At 37.8% G+C, this 20,966-nt stretch overlaps 1 protein-coding gene across 1 annotated transcript in view; it reads left to right on the top strand.

Annotated features, from left to right (window-relative positions):
• The window catches only part of INTS7 (integrator complex subunit 7), an 82,570-nt gene that overhangs the window by 34,267 nt on the left and 27,337 nt on the right, over positions 1 to 20,966 (top strand). Inside the window, 6 exon segments of the mRNA XM_020910347.2 lie at positions 8,501 to 8,618; positions 15,016 to 15,150; positions 16,472 to 16,569; positions 17,668 to 17,907; positions 19,482 to 19,619; positions 20,464 to 20,670. Coding sequence (XP_020766006.1) covers positions 8,501 to 8,618; positions 15,016 to 15,150; positions 16,472 to 16,569; positions 17,668 to 17,907; positions 19,482 to 19,619; positions 20,464 to 20,670 — 936 coding nt within the window.

Genomic DNA, 20,966 nt, shown 5'->3' with positions numbered 1-20,966 from the left:
GAATTCTGTTCGGTATTTGCATCTACAGATCAACTTGGAGAGAGCTGACGTCTTAATAGTATTGAGTTTTCTGATCTCTGAACATGGCACATCTCTCCATTTATGTAGAGCTTCCTCTGTTTCTCATCAGTGGTGTTTAGTTTTCAGCATACAAATTTTGTACATATTCTGTATGATATTCCTAGGTATCTCATGGTTTTTGGTTATATCCTCAGGTTCCACATCTACAGATTCAACCAACCCCAGACTCAAAAAAGTATTAAAAAAAACCCAGAAAGTCCCCCAAAGCAAAACTTGAATGTGCCACCTGCAAATTTGCCAGCAACTATTCACATAGCATTTACATTGTATTAGGTTTTGTAAGTAATTGAAAGATGATGTAAAATATATGGGAAGATGTGCACATGCAGCTTACATGCAAACACACCACTTTAGAGAAGGGACTTGAGCATCTGAAGACTTTGGTATCCACAGCAGCGCAGGGAGTCTTCAAACCCCTGCAGATACTGAAGGTTGACTGTATTTTAAATCATTTCATTTTTTAATTTCCTTGAGAGCCATTTTAATTTCCCCTTTGGCAATGGGATTAGTTTTGGTTTGCATCCATTGTCTCATATAGGTAAAAAGAAAAACAAAAAAAATTTTTTTGCTTGTGAGGGTAACTCTTAGGGTTTGCTCCAACAGTTTTCTTGTGTCAAACAGCAGTGTTAACTACAGTCACCATGTTGTTATACCCCTAGTACTTATTTTTCTTAAAACTGGAAGTTTCTGTTTTTAAAGTGATAAGCTTTTTATATTTGTTAATAGAATTTTTGTTGTTGCTAACTGCGGGGAGCCAGCCTGACTGCTCAGGCTCCTTCTTGGCTCTGAGAGAGATCAAGAGGTCCCTCTCTGTCCCGCCACCCCTGATTTATTAAAGCACAGGTTGGCCTTTCTCACCTCCCTCAAGGAAATTGCTGTAGCGATCTTTCACCTGTTTTCCTGGTGCTGATAAACTTGTCATGATTGAAGCCTGTTTTCTATCTAGTTAATGTTCTATTGATCTTAATCATGTTGGGCGCTAGGGTGATGCTTTACTGATCTTAAGTGGAGGAATTTAAAACATCTGTGCCTGTAGCTCTGCACATATGCAAACCTTTAATCTATTAGTAACTCCTGTTAGCATATATATAGGTGTGGTATTCTTCAATAAAGTTGGCAGAGTCAGACGCAAGCGGACTCTGTCCCTCTCAACCCCATCTTTCTAAGTCTGTCTAAGTCTTATTTTTCTCAGGTACTCTGGTAATTGCGTTCTCGACCAGTTCTTTTGCCGGCAGGCTCCGGCAGCTAACCTCTTGTTCAGTTCAGTCACTCAGTTGTGTCTGACTCCGCGACCCCATGGACTGCAGCATGCCAGGCCTCCCTGTCCATCACCAACTCCTGGAGTTTACTTAAACTCATGTCCATTATTAATTCCTAATTTTAAAGTTTCTTTGCAGCCCAGTGTAGGGTCACTTTTTATAAACACTTCATAGAATTTGAAAAGAAGGTATATTTTCTATATAATGTAATATATTAGATAATATAGATAAGTATATAATATATATGTATTATGTATTAATATTATATATTATTAACATTTATTTCAGTATAAATCCGTATGAAATCTATATAGTCAGATTTACCTCTTTGGACTTAATCTGAATCTTTTAGTAGTATAACATGTCTTATTTACAGTTATTGATGTAACAGGTTTTTTTTACTTCTTTCTTCTTATTTTAGACTGTTTATAACATGTCCTTTTTGTTTCGTTTCATTACTTTCCTTTGTTATTTTGATCAGGTTTCCTTTGTTCCTTTATTCTCTAGAGAATTAGACTTTGTCATGGTAATTAAACAGTATTCTTATTCTGCCTACCTCTATACTTAATATATTAATATAAGAACTTGTGTATCTCTATTCAGAATGAAAAGTATGGTGGTTGATATGTTGCAAATTTTGGCAGGCTTAAATACTCTTTTCTACTTCCCTTCATTTCCTCCCCTTCCCATTTGTGTTAAGAAAATCTGGAATTTAATTACCAGTTACTGTTTTTTCCTTTAATACTATGCAATTTCTTTTTTGTAGTAAATTTTTTCGTAATATTTTCATTGAACTTCACAACCACATGAGTGGTCACTTAAGTGTTAATTGTTTTGTTGATTTCACAGCTCACTAGTATTTCTTCAGTACACCCCATGTTCTCTGGAGTTTTTTGTTCTGATTTATCTCTTTCTTGTGGCTTTTTTCATTAGTTGTTTTTAATTGAAAATATGTATTTTTGAATGTTTGTCTCTCCCACAAAGAAATTTTTCTTGAAACTTAATTTTAATTAAATGGATTTTACTTAAATGGGTATGATCAAATGATCATTTTTTTCAAAGTGTGATGTATTTTTTGAAAATATTAAAATAGAGCAGGAGAATGTTCTAATGATTTACTCTTTACAGAGTAATAGCTTGATTTAGAATTTGAATTTTGCTCTCAGTCACCAAGAATAATTATTTTTCTTCTAGGTCTCCCTCTTCCTTCTTCATTCTTTCCTTCTTTTCTTCCTCTCAGCCAGTCTTAGCTCTAGTGATTGATTTTTGAGTTTTGGCATTTCCAATGCAAATTGAGTCTATTTTATTGCTACTTTTACTGGTGTGTTGGTAGGTATTATAATTTTCACCTGTAATCAAATATTCCAGCTTTAAAAGAAGTACCTCCATTCTGAATGTTTTAAAAAGCTGAAGGAAGGAAGAGCTTAAAATCAAGGCCCAAGAATACTGTATTCTTGTTAAGGTTGTCAAAAGTAATTTCATAGGAACAAAGATAGTTTTTCACATGTTTATATTTTTCTGTGGATTTTTTAAAAATTTATTTTTAATTGGAGGATAATTGCTTTACAATATCATGTTTATCTCTGCCATGTGAAAAGTGAAAGTGTTGGTTGCTCAGTTGTGGCCCACTCTTGGCAACCCCATGGACTGCACGTGTGATCGGGAGGGAGGGGGGCCAGGGAAGCCTGGCGTGCTGCAGCCCGTGGGGTTGCAAAGAGTGGGGCACAGCTGAGCGACTGAACAACAGTGTCTTTGACACAGTGCTTTTATTTTTAATTGAAGTGTAGTTGGGATGCAATGTCATGTTAGTTTCAGATGTATCACAGTGATTCAACATTCAAATACTTTATGAAAGGATCATCACAGTAAATCTGGTAACCATTTGTCCTCATTCAGAGTTACTCTAATATATTGACCAGATTTCTTATGCTGTACATCGCGTGCCGTGACTTTTTTTTTTAAATGACTGGAAGTTTGTACCTCTTAATCCCCTTCATAGAGTATTTTTAACGTGACATTTTTCTTTAAGCATTATAAACTGTTTGGCATGCTTTTCTAGAACACATCCCTGGTGGCCAGTCCCATTCCAGAGACTAGGAGAAGCCCCCACTCAGGAGCTGACCCAGAAAACAGTGAATCAGGACAGAGCCTCCTTTGAGCAGTGAGTTAAACCAGCCTAGAGAGAGAGCAATTCAGACCAGATAATCAGTGACAGTAACAGTGGTGGTGTGTGAGAAAGGGGGCCTTCATTTGAAGAGTTAGATTTTTCCTTTTGGTTGATATGAAAAACGGTCCTGGTAAGAACAATTTTGTAATAGATAACATCCTTGAAACAGAAACTTGAACCGGAGTTTATCATTGAAATATGACTGATGTGCTATCTCTAGGGAGCTTTGATGAGCCCAGTAAATCACTACTTTGAATTAATCGGACCTTTAAGACCAGCGTGTCATTACAGATAGCATTTTAGATATCCAGTATGGTGCAACGTGACACTAATTAGAAGATGACGTTGTAAATAATTCCAAAAAGATTTTCTAATGTTTTGTTCAATTTTTTAAATGATAATTTTTTCTTCTTTAAAACTTTTAGTATCATCTTACATAATATGTCTCTCTTACCTTCATGATTATTCCAAAAGGTTAATTGTTCTATTATACATAGAGCACATCATAATACATAATTTTGAATATGTGTAAATACAGGACATAATCTCTGGGGCTATTTGATTGAGAATTTTATTCCTAGATACAAACAGTACAAGGCAAACCAGTTTAGGCAATAAAAAGTAGATAAGTGGAAGTGGTCTCAGTATTTGAATAAATAAGTTATAACTGTGTTTACCTAATAACAATCACCATTTTTTAAAAAAGCTTTCTTTTGAACTTCAAAGCAGCATCTCTATCAGCCTGTACTGATTCATCCCCTACTCTGTCTGTAACACACTTGGATATAATTCTGTCCCCTTATTCTTTTGCTTAGTTAATTAAAAGATCACCAGTGTTCTTCTTATTGCTAAACCCAGAGCCTTTTTCTGCCTTTCCCATCTTTCCTTTTGGTCCATATGACACTGTCAGCCTCTCCCTTCTCTTGGCTTCTTTGGGCCTCACTGTCCTCACTTGCTCTTCCCACTCTATGAACTGCACCTTCTTGGGATTCTTCACTGCTCCCTTTCCTCAGAGTTGAAGTTTTTGAGTTGAGTTCCGTCTACATGCTTTCTTCCATTTATTCTCTGCCCCTCTGAGAGCTTCCCTAACCTCAGCTGGTTCATCTTCTAACAATTGAGTCCACTTACCTGCGCTCAGTTGCTCTCCAGCACAGTAGCTTAAAGAGGTGGTGAGTGCTTTTTTTGTCTCTTGGTAGCTGTTTGATCTCACAGATGATGTATGTCACCTCCTCTTATATTTTAAATTTCACTTCCTTTCTTTTAATGCCAGTACACTCATGTGTCAAAATTCAGATGCTCTAAAAGGCTATCTGGACTTCCCAGGTGGTGCTAGTGATAAAGAATTTACCTGCCAGTGTAGGAGATGCAGGAGACGCAAGTTTGATCCCTGGGTCTGCAAGATCCTCTGGGGAAAAATGGCAACTCATGGACAGAGGAGCCTGGCAGGCTACAGTCCATGGGATTGCAAAGAGTCAGGCATGACTGAGCACAGCACACAGCAGAAGCAAAAGGTATATATATAGTAAAATATTTCCCACCTTTCTGCCACCCACTCAGCTCCTTTGCCCGGTGGCAACCAGTGTCTAATTTCTTATATTTTTTTCCAGAGATGTATAAATTCTGTGTAAATCTTTACCCCCATTTTACAGACAAAGAAGTTGAGACTCAAAGATTTCAATTATTGGCTCAGATCATGGAGATGGTAAGTGGCAGAGCCAGAATTCTAATGCAAGTCTTCCAGTTAAAAATCTGCTTCATCTCAGATTCCAAATACCTGGTAGATATTGCTTTTTGGGTTTCAAATCTCCTCCTATTTTCTGTTCTTACTCAAACAGTCATTTATCCACATAAATTCTTAGTCTTTGTAAATGGAACCAACATTCTCTGGTCATCAGTTTTGAAATGTAATAACAATTGAATCCTTCTTGTTCATTCCCTCATGTACAGTCTCCTTCCAAGTGTCTCTCATATTCATCCTCTGTTCTCCACTCCTGCCACTGGGTTCTGGCTCAGGCCATCACCAGTGGATGAATTACTGCCACAAACTACAGGATGGCTCCTTAACTCTCAACTTTATTTGTTACCTTGTTCTGTTTACCATTGCCAGAATAATCTTCCCAACACTTTAGATGACGTTATTCCTCTCCAGTGGCTTCATTTTTTCTCTCTCATCCTGTTTAAATTATCCTGCCTAACTTTCAGAGCCCTCTAATCTGGCCTAATCTTCCCTACCCATTATTTCTCTGTCTTAGCTTTCATCCCTTTTGGCTACATCTCCTCTTACCACAAATAAGCATTTTATATGCTGGCCTTATTGCCGCAGTTCTTCTTTGTATTACCTACACTGTCTTCCCTTCCATTACCAAAAACCTACTTTGTGTTTCAAGTCCATTTCCATGCTTTCGACAGTAGTGTTTGCTGCTGATGGTGTTTTTGTTATTAACTAAGTTTTTCTTTCAATTGAAAAAGTATTACATGCACATGATGTATGTATTTTAAAAAAGCAGTTCATAGGTGCACAGTGAGCAATATATAAGTGTCTTCCCTCTCTTCCCTCAGGTGTCCTCTGTAGAGATGATCACTGTTACTAGTTTCTTAGGTATCCTTCCTGAATTTCTTTATCCACTTGCAAGCATGTGTGTGTCCCATCTTTTTTCTGTACAAAGGAAAATAATACTCTATGCAGGTTAAGAATTTTTTATCACTTAAGAGTATATCTTGGAGAACATCTCATATTAGCACACGGATCTACTGTATTCTTTTACCAGCTGTGTAGTATTAGCACACGGATCTACTGTATTCTTTTACCAGCTGTGTAGTATTAGCACACGGATCTACTGTATTCTTTTACCAGCTGTGTAGTATTCTCTCTTTATTCCCAGTACTCCATCAATGGAAGTTAGAGTTGCTGCCAGTATTTTTACTGCTGCTGTTTATATTGCTACACTGACTAGTTTGTTTAAAAGAAAAGTTGCCTTTGTGAACATAAATTTCCAAAAGAGGAATTTAAGGGCTCGAAAATGTTTTGTATTTAATGCCAGTTGCCAGTCGATGAGGTTTACACCCTTTTCCTTTGTATCAGGGCTTTCCAGGTGGCTCAGTGGTAAAGAAACTGCCTGCCAATGCAGGAGGTGGGGATTCGATCCCTGGGTCATTAAGATCCCCTGGAGTAGGAAATGGCAACTCAGTCCAGTCTTCTTGCCTAGGAAGTCCCATAGACAAGGAGCCCAGTGGCTGCAGTCCACAGGGTCACACACAGTTGGACATGACTTACTGAGCACGCACACACACGCTCCTTTCTGTCAACAGTGTGGGACAGGCCTGTTTCCCACACTGTTTTCAGTGTTACGTATCATTAAATTTTAATCTTGGCCAATCAGATTGGTAAAAAACAACTCTAATTTTAATTTAAATTTTTCAAATTATGAATGAAGTTTAACGTATTTTAAAAACATTTGTATAAATTTTTTCTGTGAACTACTGATTTTTCTTTTTGGGTTATTTGCCTATCTATTAGTAAGAACTTTAATATAAAGATTATTGGACCTTTGTTGACTTTACATGATATGAATTTTCTTTCCAGTTTTGTCAATTATCATTTTACATTTTCTTTTCCCTTGTTAACTCTTCGTACTTTTATAGTTTCTTTTGATTTGCCATAAAAAAAGAAAAAAGAATCAAGTTTTATTTTTTTCAGGTGACTGGCCAGTTGACCTTGAACTGTTTATTACCTGGTCTCTGATTTGAAAGACCATTATCATATATTAAATTCTTTGTGTAATTGAATCTGTTTCTGGGACCAGTTCTCTTTCAATTTCTATGAAGTAGGAAAAATATATTTTATTTCTTCAAATTTATTATATATTTTAGTGTTTGATAGGGCTTGTTTTGTCTGTCATTATACTTTGTCAGAATGTTTGGCATACTTTCTGATTTTTATTTTTCCATATGATCTTTAGATAAAGGTTATCTAAGTTGTCCCCCCACCCAAGATTTTGTTGACATTTTTACTGGAGTCATATTAAATTTCTTGTTTAACTCTTCATGAAATTTAAATTTTTGTTTCCCTAGTCTTTCAGTTTTGTTCATCTTCTGAAACTATGAGAGAGAATGGGAATTAGTTTAATTTAGCAGGACAGTTATTTGACCATATATATATTGTTAGAGTCCTAAGGATGAGCCAACAGTCACTATGCTAGAAGCGCGTATTCAGGGTTAACTGCAGTGAAAGAAAAACTAGCATCTTGATTTTAGTAATACATCAGAGCACCTTAGTCAGGAATAGAGTAAGTGACCTGAAATGGAGAAGAACAGAGAGACAGCCCACTCACTTATTAGCTAGATAGAATGCTACACTCTCAAGTATTTTTAAATATATATATATATGTGTGTGTGTGTGTATAAACGTACACATGTATATACACACATATATTCATTTATATTCAGCTAATATTCATATCTCTTAGATAAGGTAAATATGTTGGAACTTCTGCTTGTGAGGAGTAAGCAGTACATAATTGATAATGACCTTAATAAAAAGTTCATCATGACTTTTTTTAACAGACTTTATTTTTTAGAACATGTACAGATTTACAGAAAAATCTGTAGGAGAAGGTAGTACAGAGAACTCCCACATACCCACAGCCAGTTTCCCCAGTTACTGATGCTTTACATGAGTGTAGTAGGTTTGTTAAAAATCGGTGAATCAGTATTGAAACATTATTGTTATTAACCAAAGCTCATGCTCTGTCTGACTTCTTCAGCTTTTACCCAGTGTCATTTTTCGTTGCTGTTGTTCCAGATCCATCTAGGATACAACATTACATGTAGCTAGAATGTCTCCTTAGGTTCCTCTTGGCTGTGGCAGCTCTGACTGAAGTATTTTCTTATGGAAGAAAGAGTTTTCTAGAAGCTGGAACATTCACAGTGAGTAGACAGTCTTAAGGTGCATGGATGCTTTAACGTCCGTGTTCCTTTCTCTCGTGTGTTTCAGGCGCTCTGTGAATGTGCCCTGCAGACTCCGTATGACAGCCTGAAACTTGGGATGCTGTCTGTCCTTGGCACGCTGTCGGGGACCATCGCCGTCAAACATTACTTCAGCATAGCTTCAGGTAAAGAGGAGAAAGGAGATAATATACAGATAACATGCTAATCTTTCATTCATGTCATGTTGATATATCAAGTTCTTTCCTTCGTAAAGCATTAGAATCAAGAAAGGTTTCAGTTTCTTACTGTTAGATGTTAGTAATTTCTTCAAAAAAGATTTCTTAACTAATTCTTAAGATAATAAAATCTTGCATCCTTGATCTTAAGTCAAGGCTATAGTTTTTCTGGATTTGCCCTTTTTTGCATTGTATGTGGATGAAACAATATTTTTTAGAGTGCTTAAAATAGCTGGTTTGCTTTTGTATGTCTCTGACTTAAATTGCCCTTTGGATTTAAGTGTATTTCAAAGGCCAAGTGGTGGTGAATTTTAAAAGCAAATGTCATATGCTTCCTTTTACGCATATGTTATCCTTCTGGAAAGTGATTAAAATAAAACTTTGCCTCAGTTTAATAATGCTTTCCTACTTGCCTGTTCAAGATGATTTAACTCCAAATGCCTTATTAATGCCGTATGAGGAGCTTGCTTACATAACACACTTAAGCCTAAAGGTTTTTGTTGTTTTAATGCACGTTTTGTAGGATCTCTATTCTTCCTTTTCTAGTTCAGTTCAGTGCAGTCACTCAGTCGTGTCCAACTCTTTGCAGCCCCATGGACTGCAGCACGCCAGGCTTCCCTGTCCATCACCAACTCCCAGAGTTTACTCAAATTCATGTCCATTGAGTTGGTAATGCCATCCAACCATCTCATCCTCTGTTGTCCCTTTCTCCTCCTGCCTTTAATCTTTCCCAACATCAGGGTCTTTTCCAAAGAGTCAGTTCTTCACATCAGGTAGCCAAAGTATTGGAGTTTCAGCTTCAACATCAGTCCTTCCAACGAATATTCAGGACTGACTTTCTTTAGGATAGACTGGTTGGATCTCCTTGCAGTCCAAGGGATTCTCAAGAGTCTTCTCCAACATCACAGTTCAAAAGCATCAGTCTTCGGCACTCAGCTTTCCTTATAGTCCAACTCTCACATCTATATATGACTACTGGAAAAACCGTAGCTTTGACTAGACAGACTTTGTTGACAAAGTAATGCCTCTGCTTTTTAATATGCTGTCTAGGTTGGTCATAACTTTCCTTCTAAGAAGTAAGTGTCTTTTAATTTCATGACTGCAACCACCATCTGCAGTTACTTTGGAGCCCAGGAAAATAAAGTCAGCCACTGTTTCCACTGTTTCCCCATCTATTTGCCATGAAGTGATGGGACCAGATGCCATGATCTTAGTTTTCTGAATGTTGAGCTTTAAGCCAACTTTTTCACTCTCCTCTTTCACTTCCATCAAGAGGCTCTTTAGTTCTTCTTCACTTTCTGCCATAAGGGTGGTGTCATATGCATATCTGAGGTTATTTGATATTTCTCCTGGCAATCTTGATTCCAGCTTGTGCTTCCTCCAGCCCAGCGTTTCTCATGATGTACTCTGCCTATAAGTTAAGTAAGCAGGATGACAATATACAGCCTTGATGTACTCCTTTCCTGATTTGGAATGAGTCTGTTGTTCTATGTCCAGTTCTAACTTTTGCTTCCTGACCTGCATACAGATTTCTCAAGAGGCAGGTCAGGTGGTCTGGTATTCCCGTCTCTTTTAAGAATTTTCCACAGTTTGTTGTGATCCACACAGTCAAAGGCTTTGACGTAGTCACTAAAGCAGAAGTAAATGTTTTTCTGGAACTCGCTTGCTCTTTTGATGATTCAACAGATGTTGGCAATTTGATCTCTGGTTCCTCTGCCTTTTCTAAATCCAGTTTGAACATCTGGAAGTTCAGTGTTCACATACTGTTGAAGCCTGACTTGGAGAATTTTGAGCATTACTTTACTAGCATGTAGGTAGTTATTCTGAATTGAATTAATTAAGGAACTGCATTATGCGTTTGTCTTTTTTATGGCTTCACAGCATATAAACTCACTTACTGGGTAAAGGAAATTCCCCACCATAGAAGTCTTGATAGGAAGCTGTAAAGAGCTGACGCTCTATTGCCAAGGCCCCTGCCATCTAGGGTGCACACAGTGGTCTGGACTCAACTAGTCATTTGCATACTGGAGAATAAATTGGAAGGCAGCAACAGCAAGAAGTAGTGACATCTGAGAATCCGTTCTGCTGATACAGCAATGACCACAGCAGTATCCCGTTTCCAGGGTGCGCTGTAGCAGGGATGTTTGGCAGCAACGTAAGCCGTGGCAGCAAGCAACAGTGACGGCGGTGATCATGTCTTCACTGGGCTAATTCTATGCATGGTTTGGGCTATAGCCTTTGGTTGGCCTCAGCTTATTCCTGTCCATCTTTTGAACTTAGTTTTCCAGCCTTTTCAATAATTGTGTGAGGTACCTCTATATTAGTTATCTATTGCTACATAATAAATCAAAACTCTGTGGCTTGGAACCACAGTTGTCTGCCATCTTGACCAGACTGGATGGTCTGAGATGGCCTCATTCACCAGCTACAGGTCGGAAAGACTTTCACCTGAAGCACCATGGTTCTCCTCCTTGTGTCTCTTGGCAGTCTAGCTTGGGCTTGTCGACATCACATTCTTAGGGTTCTGCTGCTGCTCCTAAGTCGATTCAGTCGTGTCCGACTATGTGACCCCATAGACGGCAACCCACCAGGCTCCTCTGTCCCTGGGGTTCTCCAGGCAAGAGTGCTGGAGTGGGTTGCCATTTCCTTCTCCAATGCATACATGCATGCTAAGTTGTTTCAGTCATGTCTGACTCTTTGCGACCCCATGGACAGCAGCCCACCAGGCTCCTCTGTCCACAGAATTCTCTAGGCAAGAATACTGGAGTGGGTTGCCATTTCCTTCTCCAATGCATGTATGCATGCTAAGTCGTGTCAGTCATGTCTGACTCTTTGTGACCCTGTGGACAGCAGCCCACCAGGCTCCTCTGTCCACGGGATTCTCTAGGCAAGAATACTGGAGTGGGTTGCCATTCTAACAGCACCCAAAAGAAGGCAAGCCACCAACATATGAGCACTTTTTTAGCCTTTTGCTTGCACATTTTTTTTAATGTCTCATTGGCCAAAGCAAGTCGCATGGCCAAGCCCGGATAGGTGGAGAAATAAACACCTGCTGATGCAAGGAATTGGAACATTACAGAACATTACATTGCAAAGGGGCATGCCTACAAGAGATGAGAGAGATTATCACAGCCTTTTTAAAAAAATCAACAATGTAAAAAAATCAGTGATCTACTCATACTCATTGTGTTCTCAATAAATTCTTTTTTCTACGTAAATCAGCCAATCTCAGTTTATTGTTGTCAGTCACCCAGTTGTGTCTGACTCTTTGCAACCCCATGGACCGCAGCACAGTAGGCTTCCCAGTCCTACTCTGTCTCCCAGAGTTTGCTCAAACTTGTGTCCACTGAGTCAGTATGCCGTCCAAACATCTCATGCTCTCTTGCCCCTTCTCTTGCCCTGAGAAGAGCTTCTCAGAGCTTCTTGCCCTGAGAAGCAAGAGCTTCTCTTGCCAGCATCAGGGACTTTTCCAGTGAGTTGGCTGTTCGCATTAGATGACCAAAAGACTGGAGCTTGAACTTCAGCATCAGTCCTTCCAACGAGTATTCAGGGTTAAGTTGCGTTAAAATTGATTGGTTTGATCTCCTTACTATCCAAGGGACTTTAAGGAGTCTTCTCCAGCTTGCAGTTAATATCTTTGACTGCCATCACACGCTGAAAGAGCAGCAGGAGGCAGAGTATTAATTTTATCTTAGAGTTTATAGGAGCCCTCCCATACGAGGTCCTCTGTACAAGTACCTGTTAAGTGAGGCGCATGCACAGAAGTTACAAGTACTGGAACTGAGGCTCACAGGGTTTCGGTGGCACGTCCAAAGTCACACACCTGTGAAGCGAGCCCAAGGGCTCTGCCTCGGGATTCTTTTCTATACTAAACTGACCTAGATACAAGATGTCTTTTCTTTTTCTTTATTTTCTAATTCCAAAGGCCTTTGTAAGTGTGTCAGGTTATAACATTCAAGCACTTCACAGCTAGATATTTTCTTTCTCCTTTTTTAAAATTTTGTTAAATTGTAGTTTGTATATGGAATTAAGCAAATGACTTAAACAACCAGGCTAGGTAATGCTCACAAGAAATAAACGTCAGGTATTTTCTAAAGTCAGATGATTTCCATAACTAATAGTAAATATTTAAGTATATTTTCATTGATTAGAGTTTTAGTTTAACCAGATAAACAGTTTGTAAAACAGACTTTAATTCAGTGTGTCTAAATTATCCCTAACAAATGGGCCGTAAGCATGTAAGATGTTCAGTATCACACATACCTAAGAAAAATGCAAATTAAAGCAACACCGAAATATTTTTCTAATCCATCAGATTGGCAAAGATTCAGAAGTTTGATAATATGCTGTGTCGACAAGGGTGTGGCTAATCAGAAGCTACTCTCATTCACTGCTGGTGGGAATGTAAATTGTTAAACTTCAGCATAGGTAATTTGGAAGAACTCATCAAAATTATAAGTGAAAAACAGAGAAATTCCATTTCTTGGAATTTATCCTAAAAATTTTTTCTCACATTTGAGAAATGATATGTACATGGTTATTCATAGCATCATTAATATAGTAGCAGAATACTGTCCTTCACTGGAGATGGAGTAGCATAAGAAGGTCCATCAGTAGGGAACTCATTAAAGAAATATGATACATAACTGCAATAGCAATCAGTACAGCTTACTAAAAAGGATATATGGCATGGAATAATCTCCATGACATAATGTCTAGGGGGAAATAAAGCAGGATGCACAGCAGTGTATAAAACAGGAAAAAAGAAAGGATTTTGCTTACAAATGTGTAGACTCTTTGGAATGATACACAAGAAACATAACCTTAGGTGGATGAGGAAGACTTTTCACTCACTCACTTTTTACCTTTTTCCTACTATTGTTTGAACTGTTTGAACCAAGTAAACTTATCTTAGTAAATTATTTCTAAATAAAAAAAACTAAAAATAATAATTTTATCCATGAAACAATTGACATAGAAAAATGCTCACAAATATTACATTTTAAAGGCAAAATATTGATAGTATCTACTTATCCTGATTATGAATTTTAAAATTGTAATTGTATGCATGAGGGAAAAGATTTTTTAAAGTATTACAGAAAGTTAACAAGGTCATGCTGGTTTGTGAGTTTAGGGACTTTTTTTTCCCCCCAAGTTTTCTTTGACATCTCAATGAGAAACAAAAAGGAAAAAAGCAAGTTCAAAACATATTTGTAAATTTGTAGATGAGTTGTCATTGTCCATATTACATGTACAAGGGAAAGAATGGAGAAAATTACAATTTCCATTGTTTTGTAAAAAGAAATCATAGTTTCATCTTTCACATGTTTTGCCTGTTGAAAAAACACCGAGGCTTTACCTATGGTAGTAGTTTTATGTTAAACTGGAAATCAGTAAAGTGACCATATGTCCCAAACTACCTGGGGTAGTCTTGGTTTATGCTTGTTGTTATTAGTAATGGTGTCCCCATCAAACCTCAAAAAGTGTGATTGCCCTCAGTGTAAAAGACAAGGTTTTAGTTGATAGAAATCATGGAAAAATAAACAGGGCAGAGAAAGACAGGAATGAAAGACCCTGCTGAGAAGCTGAATTAGCTTTAATCTTCAGATTCTTCTTGATATTCATTCATTTATAACTGAGAGCTTCTCTGCTATAAATAAAAACATTCACAGCATAAACCTTATTACAGAATTTCAAGTGTGACTTTTAACTATAGGATAGAACTTACCGTATAAAGCACAAGGCTGGTGCATAACTAGCAAGTTTATATGACCTCAATGGCAAGATGCTTAAGATCTTTAGGCTTCAATTTCTTCTGTAAAAATAGTATTGAATCAGAAGGTCTCCAAGTCCTTGCTAGCTCTAAAATCAAAAATTCTTACATAAACCTTTTGCAGTATAACTATATGCCAACAATTGAGGTGGAAACAGCAAACTTAAAATTTTTGTTTCTCTTTTCTCTCCTCTCTTGAATGAAAGGTTTTTATCTGACAAGAAGCCTTGTAATGATTCTATTTTAAGGAGGATCCATTTGAATGCCCAAGATACAATCTTGGCTTTTGCTGAGTTTCTTAGTCAATTTTTATTAATATTTGGGGGGGAGTACTATGTTAATTTTAGATCTTAATCATTACAAAAGTACTTAGCATATACTTATTCTAAGTATGTGAACAAGAGAAAAAGGAATAGTTTTGTTTATTGATCATAGGGTAGAGGTAGAAAATTTTGTTGAAATTCATTGTTAGAGATTTTCTCTTGAAAATGATAAAAAATAAACCTATAAAGTGAACTGCTTTTAGACTGTGTAAATTCATTAAATCTGTCCTGCTTTTCTTTGCTTGTTTAGGAAATGTGGGTTCATCCCCTAGATCCTCTGATTTAGTCAAATTAGCCCAAGAGTGCTGTTACCATAATAACAGGGGCATTGCAGCTCATGGAGTGAGAGTCCTAACTAATATAACTGTATCTTGTCAAGAAAAAGGTAAGTTTGATCAAGACTGATACTATGTATGAACTTTTAGATTGGAGTTTCACCAGAGCCGTTTGTATTTCTTATTTTAATCCCTTATTGTTTTTAGACTATGTGCTTTTATCTATTAGTTACCTCCTCCTGAATGTTCTTAGGGTAGATTTTCTCAAGATTACTTAATTCTTTGGGAAAACAAAATGAGGACCTTGGGATTGGGAGTGCGGAACTGAAAGATTTTATGGAGCATTGCCCATCTCCTCCTATTTCTTTACCTTTGCACATGCAGTGCTATGGATAGAGACTGCTTATGACTATCCAGTGATTATCAGTTTGTTCACTTGTTTAAAAAAAAACTAGAAAATTTAGGGGAGAAAAAGCATAGAAGTTATTGAGAGGCTTAAGTAACCAGTAGTTTCACCTAGAGGGCAAATGAATTAACAAAGCAATGTAAATTAAATTGTCACTGAGTTTATCTCTTGGTATCTATGGCATTAAACGACTTGCTTAGTCAAGAAGGATGTGCATAGAAAAAAAATGCATATATTTTTTTGTATTCTTAACATCTTTTGACCTAAAGAAATTCATGCTGGTGTTCAAAAACAGGAATGCATTCTGTATGTTTCATCTGTTTCACTGCTTATTTTGATCTTTGTTAAGGATCAGCAGTCCTTCTTATCGCCACTAGGCTTCAGCACTGCTTGTGACTAGTATCTTTGTTTTCCCAGCACCTTGATCTTCACCAGACATTGTTTGCCAAGCTCTTACACTAACTCAAAAGGCATTTAAGTTGTTTGTTCATTCTGATTTCAGTAACTCAATTTTTGGCATAGTAGTAAGTATTATCTACCATGTAACACAGAAAATTGCTCTGTATTCTCAAAGCTGACATATATTACTATTAACCTAAATGTGGTTTTATATATATATACACACACACACACACACACACACACAGAACTTTAGAGAAATTTTAGCTCAAAGGTAGTGAAAAGATGATACAGTACTGGTATTACATGAGACATCTAAAGGGTTCGTTTCTTTATGATCTGACTTAAAACACGAGTAAGATGAAGTGGGATCTGGATTATTTCTAGAAAGCATTTCCACTTCAATGAGAAGGTTGCATCTAGGTAGAAATGGACCTGTATAATGTTAGACTAGTTTGGAAGATTGGCACACCCATGTCAATCCATGGTTTGCTGTTGTTAGTATTTTGCTTAGCTAAGCTGCTTTGTGTTTTCTGGTCCGGAATGTTTTTCCTTCTGTGTGCATCTGTGTGTGTGTATGTAGTCTTCTCTACTTGACCACTAAAAACACAGTGTTTTTCTTCTAGACCTTTTGGCCCTGGAGCAAGATGCTGTCTTTGGCCTGGAATCCCTTCTGGTGCTGTGTAGCCAAGATGACAGCCCAGGTGCTCAAGCCACCTTAAAGGTGAGAACGTCAGCTGTTTTAATATAACACCTGTTTTCATTGCCGGAAGTGTGGATTGGCAGTCTCTCTGTAAAGGGTCAGATAGGAAATATTTTAAGCTTTGCAGACAATGCACTCTTTGTCACAACTACTCAGTTCTACTATTACAGGGGAAAAAATAGCCATGGACAATGTTTTTGTTTTTGTTTTTTTAAGGGAAGGGTTAATGATATGACTGTGTTCTGGTAAAATTTTATTTACATAAACAGGCAGGATTTGGTCCAAGTGCAAGAGTTTGTCAGCCTCTGGCTTAAACAAATATTTGCCCTTGATCTTCACTTTCAAAGCTAGTATTTTGACTGTTGTTATTCCAAAAAATAGATGAAGTAAAAATTTGAGTTTGTCCTATTTTGCCATAAGTTGAAAGTGTTTATTCAGTTGTAATAGATATGTGTAATGGTCCTAGATAGTGTAAAGCAAAGTTAAACAGACAGAGCTCCTGTACTTTTGCAAGTTTTATAATCTGAGGTAACACTGATAAGGTCACAAAGAACTAATGAAATTACTGCAGCCCAGCTCACAAATGTGTAAGTATATATTAGTTTATACAGTATAAAAGCCCTAGTTTTAATCTACTTTCACCTAGCTATCATCTAAGAGATAGTTAAAAATTTTAAGGTGAAGTGAGACTATTGTTGGAGTTAAACATGAAGTGTAATAGTTGATGGCACAAAATAATTAAGAAAAGTAGGACTGATAGAAATAAAAGGCTATTAGATAGACACTGGAGAAAGTAAGAACTGTATCTTGTTTAAGGTATAGTTTGAGAAAAAGCATGACTTATTTCAGCATGTTAAGAAAGGGTATGATGTGGTTATAATGATGAATAATAAAGATGCTAGCACTGTTAAATAGAAGCTGATAATCAAGAGGTGATGAAGGAAATAGGCACCATGTGATTGGCAAATCCCCAGAATGCCTGTGGGACCACAGTATGTTTTTTGTGCCTGCCAACACATCAATTTTGATTCTTCCTAGTAACTTTAGAGAGTTACTTTCTTTAAAGCTTCCCTTCATACCTTCCAAATGTCACTAGTCCACTTTCTATTCAATACGCAGATTGCTCTGAACTGCATGGTGAAGTTGGCCCAGGGCAGGCCCCACCTCAGCCAGTCCGTGGTTGAGACCTTGCTGACTCAGTTGCACAGTGCCCAGGACACTGCCCGCATCCTGATGTGCCACTGCCTGGCCGCCATTGCCATGCAGCTGCCCGTGCTGGGCGATGGGATGCTCGGTGACCTCGTGGAACTGTACAAGGTGATCGGACGGTCCGCCACAGACAAGCAACAGGAGCTTCTGGTAAAGAGCTACTTTTCAAACCTCCTGTGGGTGAATGGGTTCTGGTCTAGGGAGGGTTATCAGTAATCCAAGAAGTCAGCAGGTTAAAATAATTAGCTAAGACCAGGAGCATGCTGAAGTGAAAATACGGTGGGGACCTGGAGTTTTTTGCTGTTTCCACTTCTGATACAGAAGGCCCTGTTTAGTTCACATGTAAAACTGCTTTCTTCCTAAGCCCTGTCAAATCAGCTTAGTGTAGCCAAAGCCTTCAATCTGATATTTTTGCTTTATTACGAAGGACAAAATGAAACTGAAGGGTTTTTTTCCCCCCTCTTTTCTACAAAGCAAATAAATAATGAGCGAAACCCTGTTTTGTCCTTCCAAAAATATAAGTAAAATGACCTAGTGATATCAGTGACCATAAGAGGAATTAAATCAGTTCCTCTTTGCCAGTCCAGGACCTCTTTAGCTGTTGAGGATCCAGTTTAGGTTTCAGTACAATCCTGGGGTTGGAAAAGGTACATGCTTAGAAAAAAACCAGAGGGCATGGAAGTTGTGTAATAATGTTTACTTGAAAGTTCTCTAGGGCTGAGAGGAGACTGAGTGGTAAATAGGCATAAATTGGAATTAAGCTTCAAAGTAGCCTCTCCATTATTGTTTGTGGTCATCTGATTATATAGCTTGGGGAAACGCTTAATGAAATTATTTACTCAAGCCCATTTTATGTTTAATCCTGCAGGGGGCATTATGTAAAAGATCGCCCCCATCTCATCTTTGCTATCAGGAAAGGTTACCCTGATGTCTTAAGTGGCAGTGGTCGTGGAAATCATGCATTTATCACACTATGTATGGATCCTTGTATATGTTGGCTTTGGAATACTGAGAAGCAGGTAGCCAAGTCTGCTTTTCATTAAAGCGGAATTTTCAATTAATGTTCTTTATCCTTTTTTTTTTGTTAGTACTATTTTAAAAACAACTTTAAATTATGAAGCGAAATATTCAAAAACACATCAGGAATAATATGATGAGAGGTCTTGACTCCGTCACCTAGTTTAAGAAAAAAGTGTTGCTAGTACAGTTGACTTGTACCCACCTATTATCTCCCTGATGGTGTCATCTTCCTTCCTATCAGGATAGGTAACCACTACCCCAAAACTGATATTTGTCATTCCCATACATGTTGTTCTATATTTACTGCTTTAGTATGTATCCTAAGTGATATGCAGCATTTTTTGTGTGTTTTAACTTTATATGTTATCGTACATGTAATCTTTTGCATTTTGCCTCTTTTATGTGAATCTATATTGATAAGAGTATTTCTGGTTTATCCATTTCACTGCTCTATAGTTTTTCATTGTGTGATTATATTAATATCATAGTTTATCCATATTAATGGACATTGTTTCTAATTATTTGCTGTTATACACAATGTTCTGAGTAATGGAATAAAGTGGAAATTTAGTAAGTGTCAAAGGAAGACAAATGTTGTTCTTTTTCAGTAGGCTCTGATTAGTTTTTCACCCTTCTGGGTAAAGTTATCTATAACATTGGATAGCGTTAACGATTTTCTTGGCTTTGTTCTTGCTCGATGTTAGGTGAGCTTGGCCACTGTGATTTTTGTAGCCAGTCAGAAAGCACTGTCTGCTGAAGTAAAGGCAGTAATAAAGCAGCAGCTTGAAAGTGTCTCCAATGGATGGACTGTCTACCGAATTGCCAGACAGGCATCCCGGATGGTATGTACTGTCCTCCTGTGGGAGCGGGGTGGGTGAAAAGGGCAGATTACGAACCTTTAGGTTGTGTGATTGTTACTGCTAGTCAAAACTAAAGGTGAAGGTGGAAGTACTTTTTAGTCACGGGATTAGAAGATGACGAAGGAAAGGACCTAATTTTTAACATATACACATGAGAACAATATATAGGTTGTTATGGAGAAGTTCCACGGGAATCCCCAAAATGGGAGCTTTCTGGCTATAGGTTGTTAGCAGCACTTTCAGTTGACCCTGTGCTCTCGGGAACACAGCTCCTTCCCACTCATGTTTCTCTCCTCCCATTTCAGCTTCCCACATCTTTTTCCCTTTTTCTCCCCCACCTTATCATTCTTAAACTGGGCAGGACCGTGAGCATCCCTCGCCCCCAGGCATTAACAGGCATTCACATCCCCTCTCAGCTCCCTCCCTCTCCGTAGATCATTTCCAGAGGGCACAGTAATACTTGATGGAACTTAACTGGACTTCTGCCCACCCCACTAAATAGCTCATACAAAAATGACATACAATAAGGATTTATACCTTCTAAATCTTGAACTAGAATTCTAGTTACAGATAACGCCATTCGTTTTCTCTTTGGAACTGTTTTGGTACAGAACTTGAGGCGTTACGTTACATAAAAGCAGCTCAGCATGTTTTCTCTGAAGAAATACTTTGATGGAGTCTCACACAGTTATATAATATGAGGAATGATTGCTAAAACTTATCCAAGGTTTGAATTTCTCTTTTAGCTGCTACATCAACCAATTCAAATGTAAGACTCTCATCATGCCCCTCCATTTCTGCCCCGCCCCCCACTTTTTTTTTTTAGGGTAATCATGACATGGCCAGAGAGCTTTATCAGAGTTTGCTGACTCAGGTTGCCTCAGAACATTTCTACTTCTGGCTGAATAGTTTGAAGGAGTTCTCACATGCAGAACAGTGCCTCACTGGGTTACAAGAAGAGAATTATAGTTCAGCACTTTCTTGCATTGCTGAGTCTTTAAAATTCTACCACAAAGGGATTGCTTCCTTAACAGTAAGTCTGCTTAATTCTCCTTTGGTGACGATGACTTGTGAGAATGGTTTCTCTTTTCTTTTTGGGCTATTCTCTTTCAGCCTTGAAAATTTTGCTGATACACATGTATTTGGCAGTATTAAAATGATGAATAGGACCTGGAAGTAGATCATTAACCCCTCCCCCACTTTTTACTGTTCCTAGAGATGCACATTTATCATTTTGTTTGTATCAAGTATCAGGCACACATATGAAGAGGATTGCTGAATCCATGCAGGAGGGATAAGTGGAGGTGGGATCCTCCCTTTCCAGACTCG

Source organism: Odocoileus virginianus, chromosome 11, assembly GCF_023699985.2.
Source record: "Odocoileus virginianus isolate 20LAN1187 ecotype Illinois chromosome 11, Ovbor_1.2, whole genome shotgun sequence".
NCBI lineage: Eukaryota > Metazoa > Chordata > Mammalia > Artiodactyla > Cervidae > Odocoileus > Odocoileus virginianus.
The sequence above is the reverse complement of the archived record's forward strand: the minus strand, read 5'-3'. Positions and strand labels throughout refer to the sequence as shown.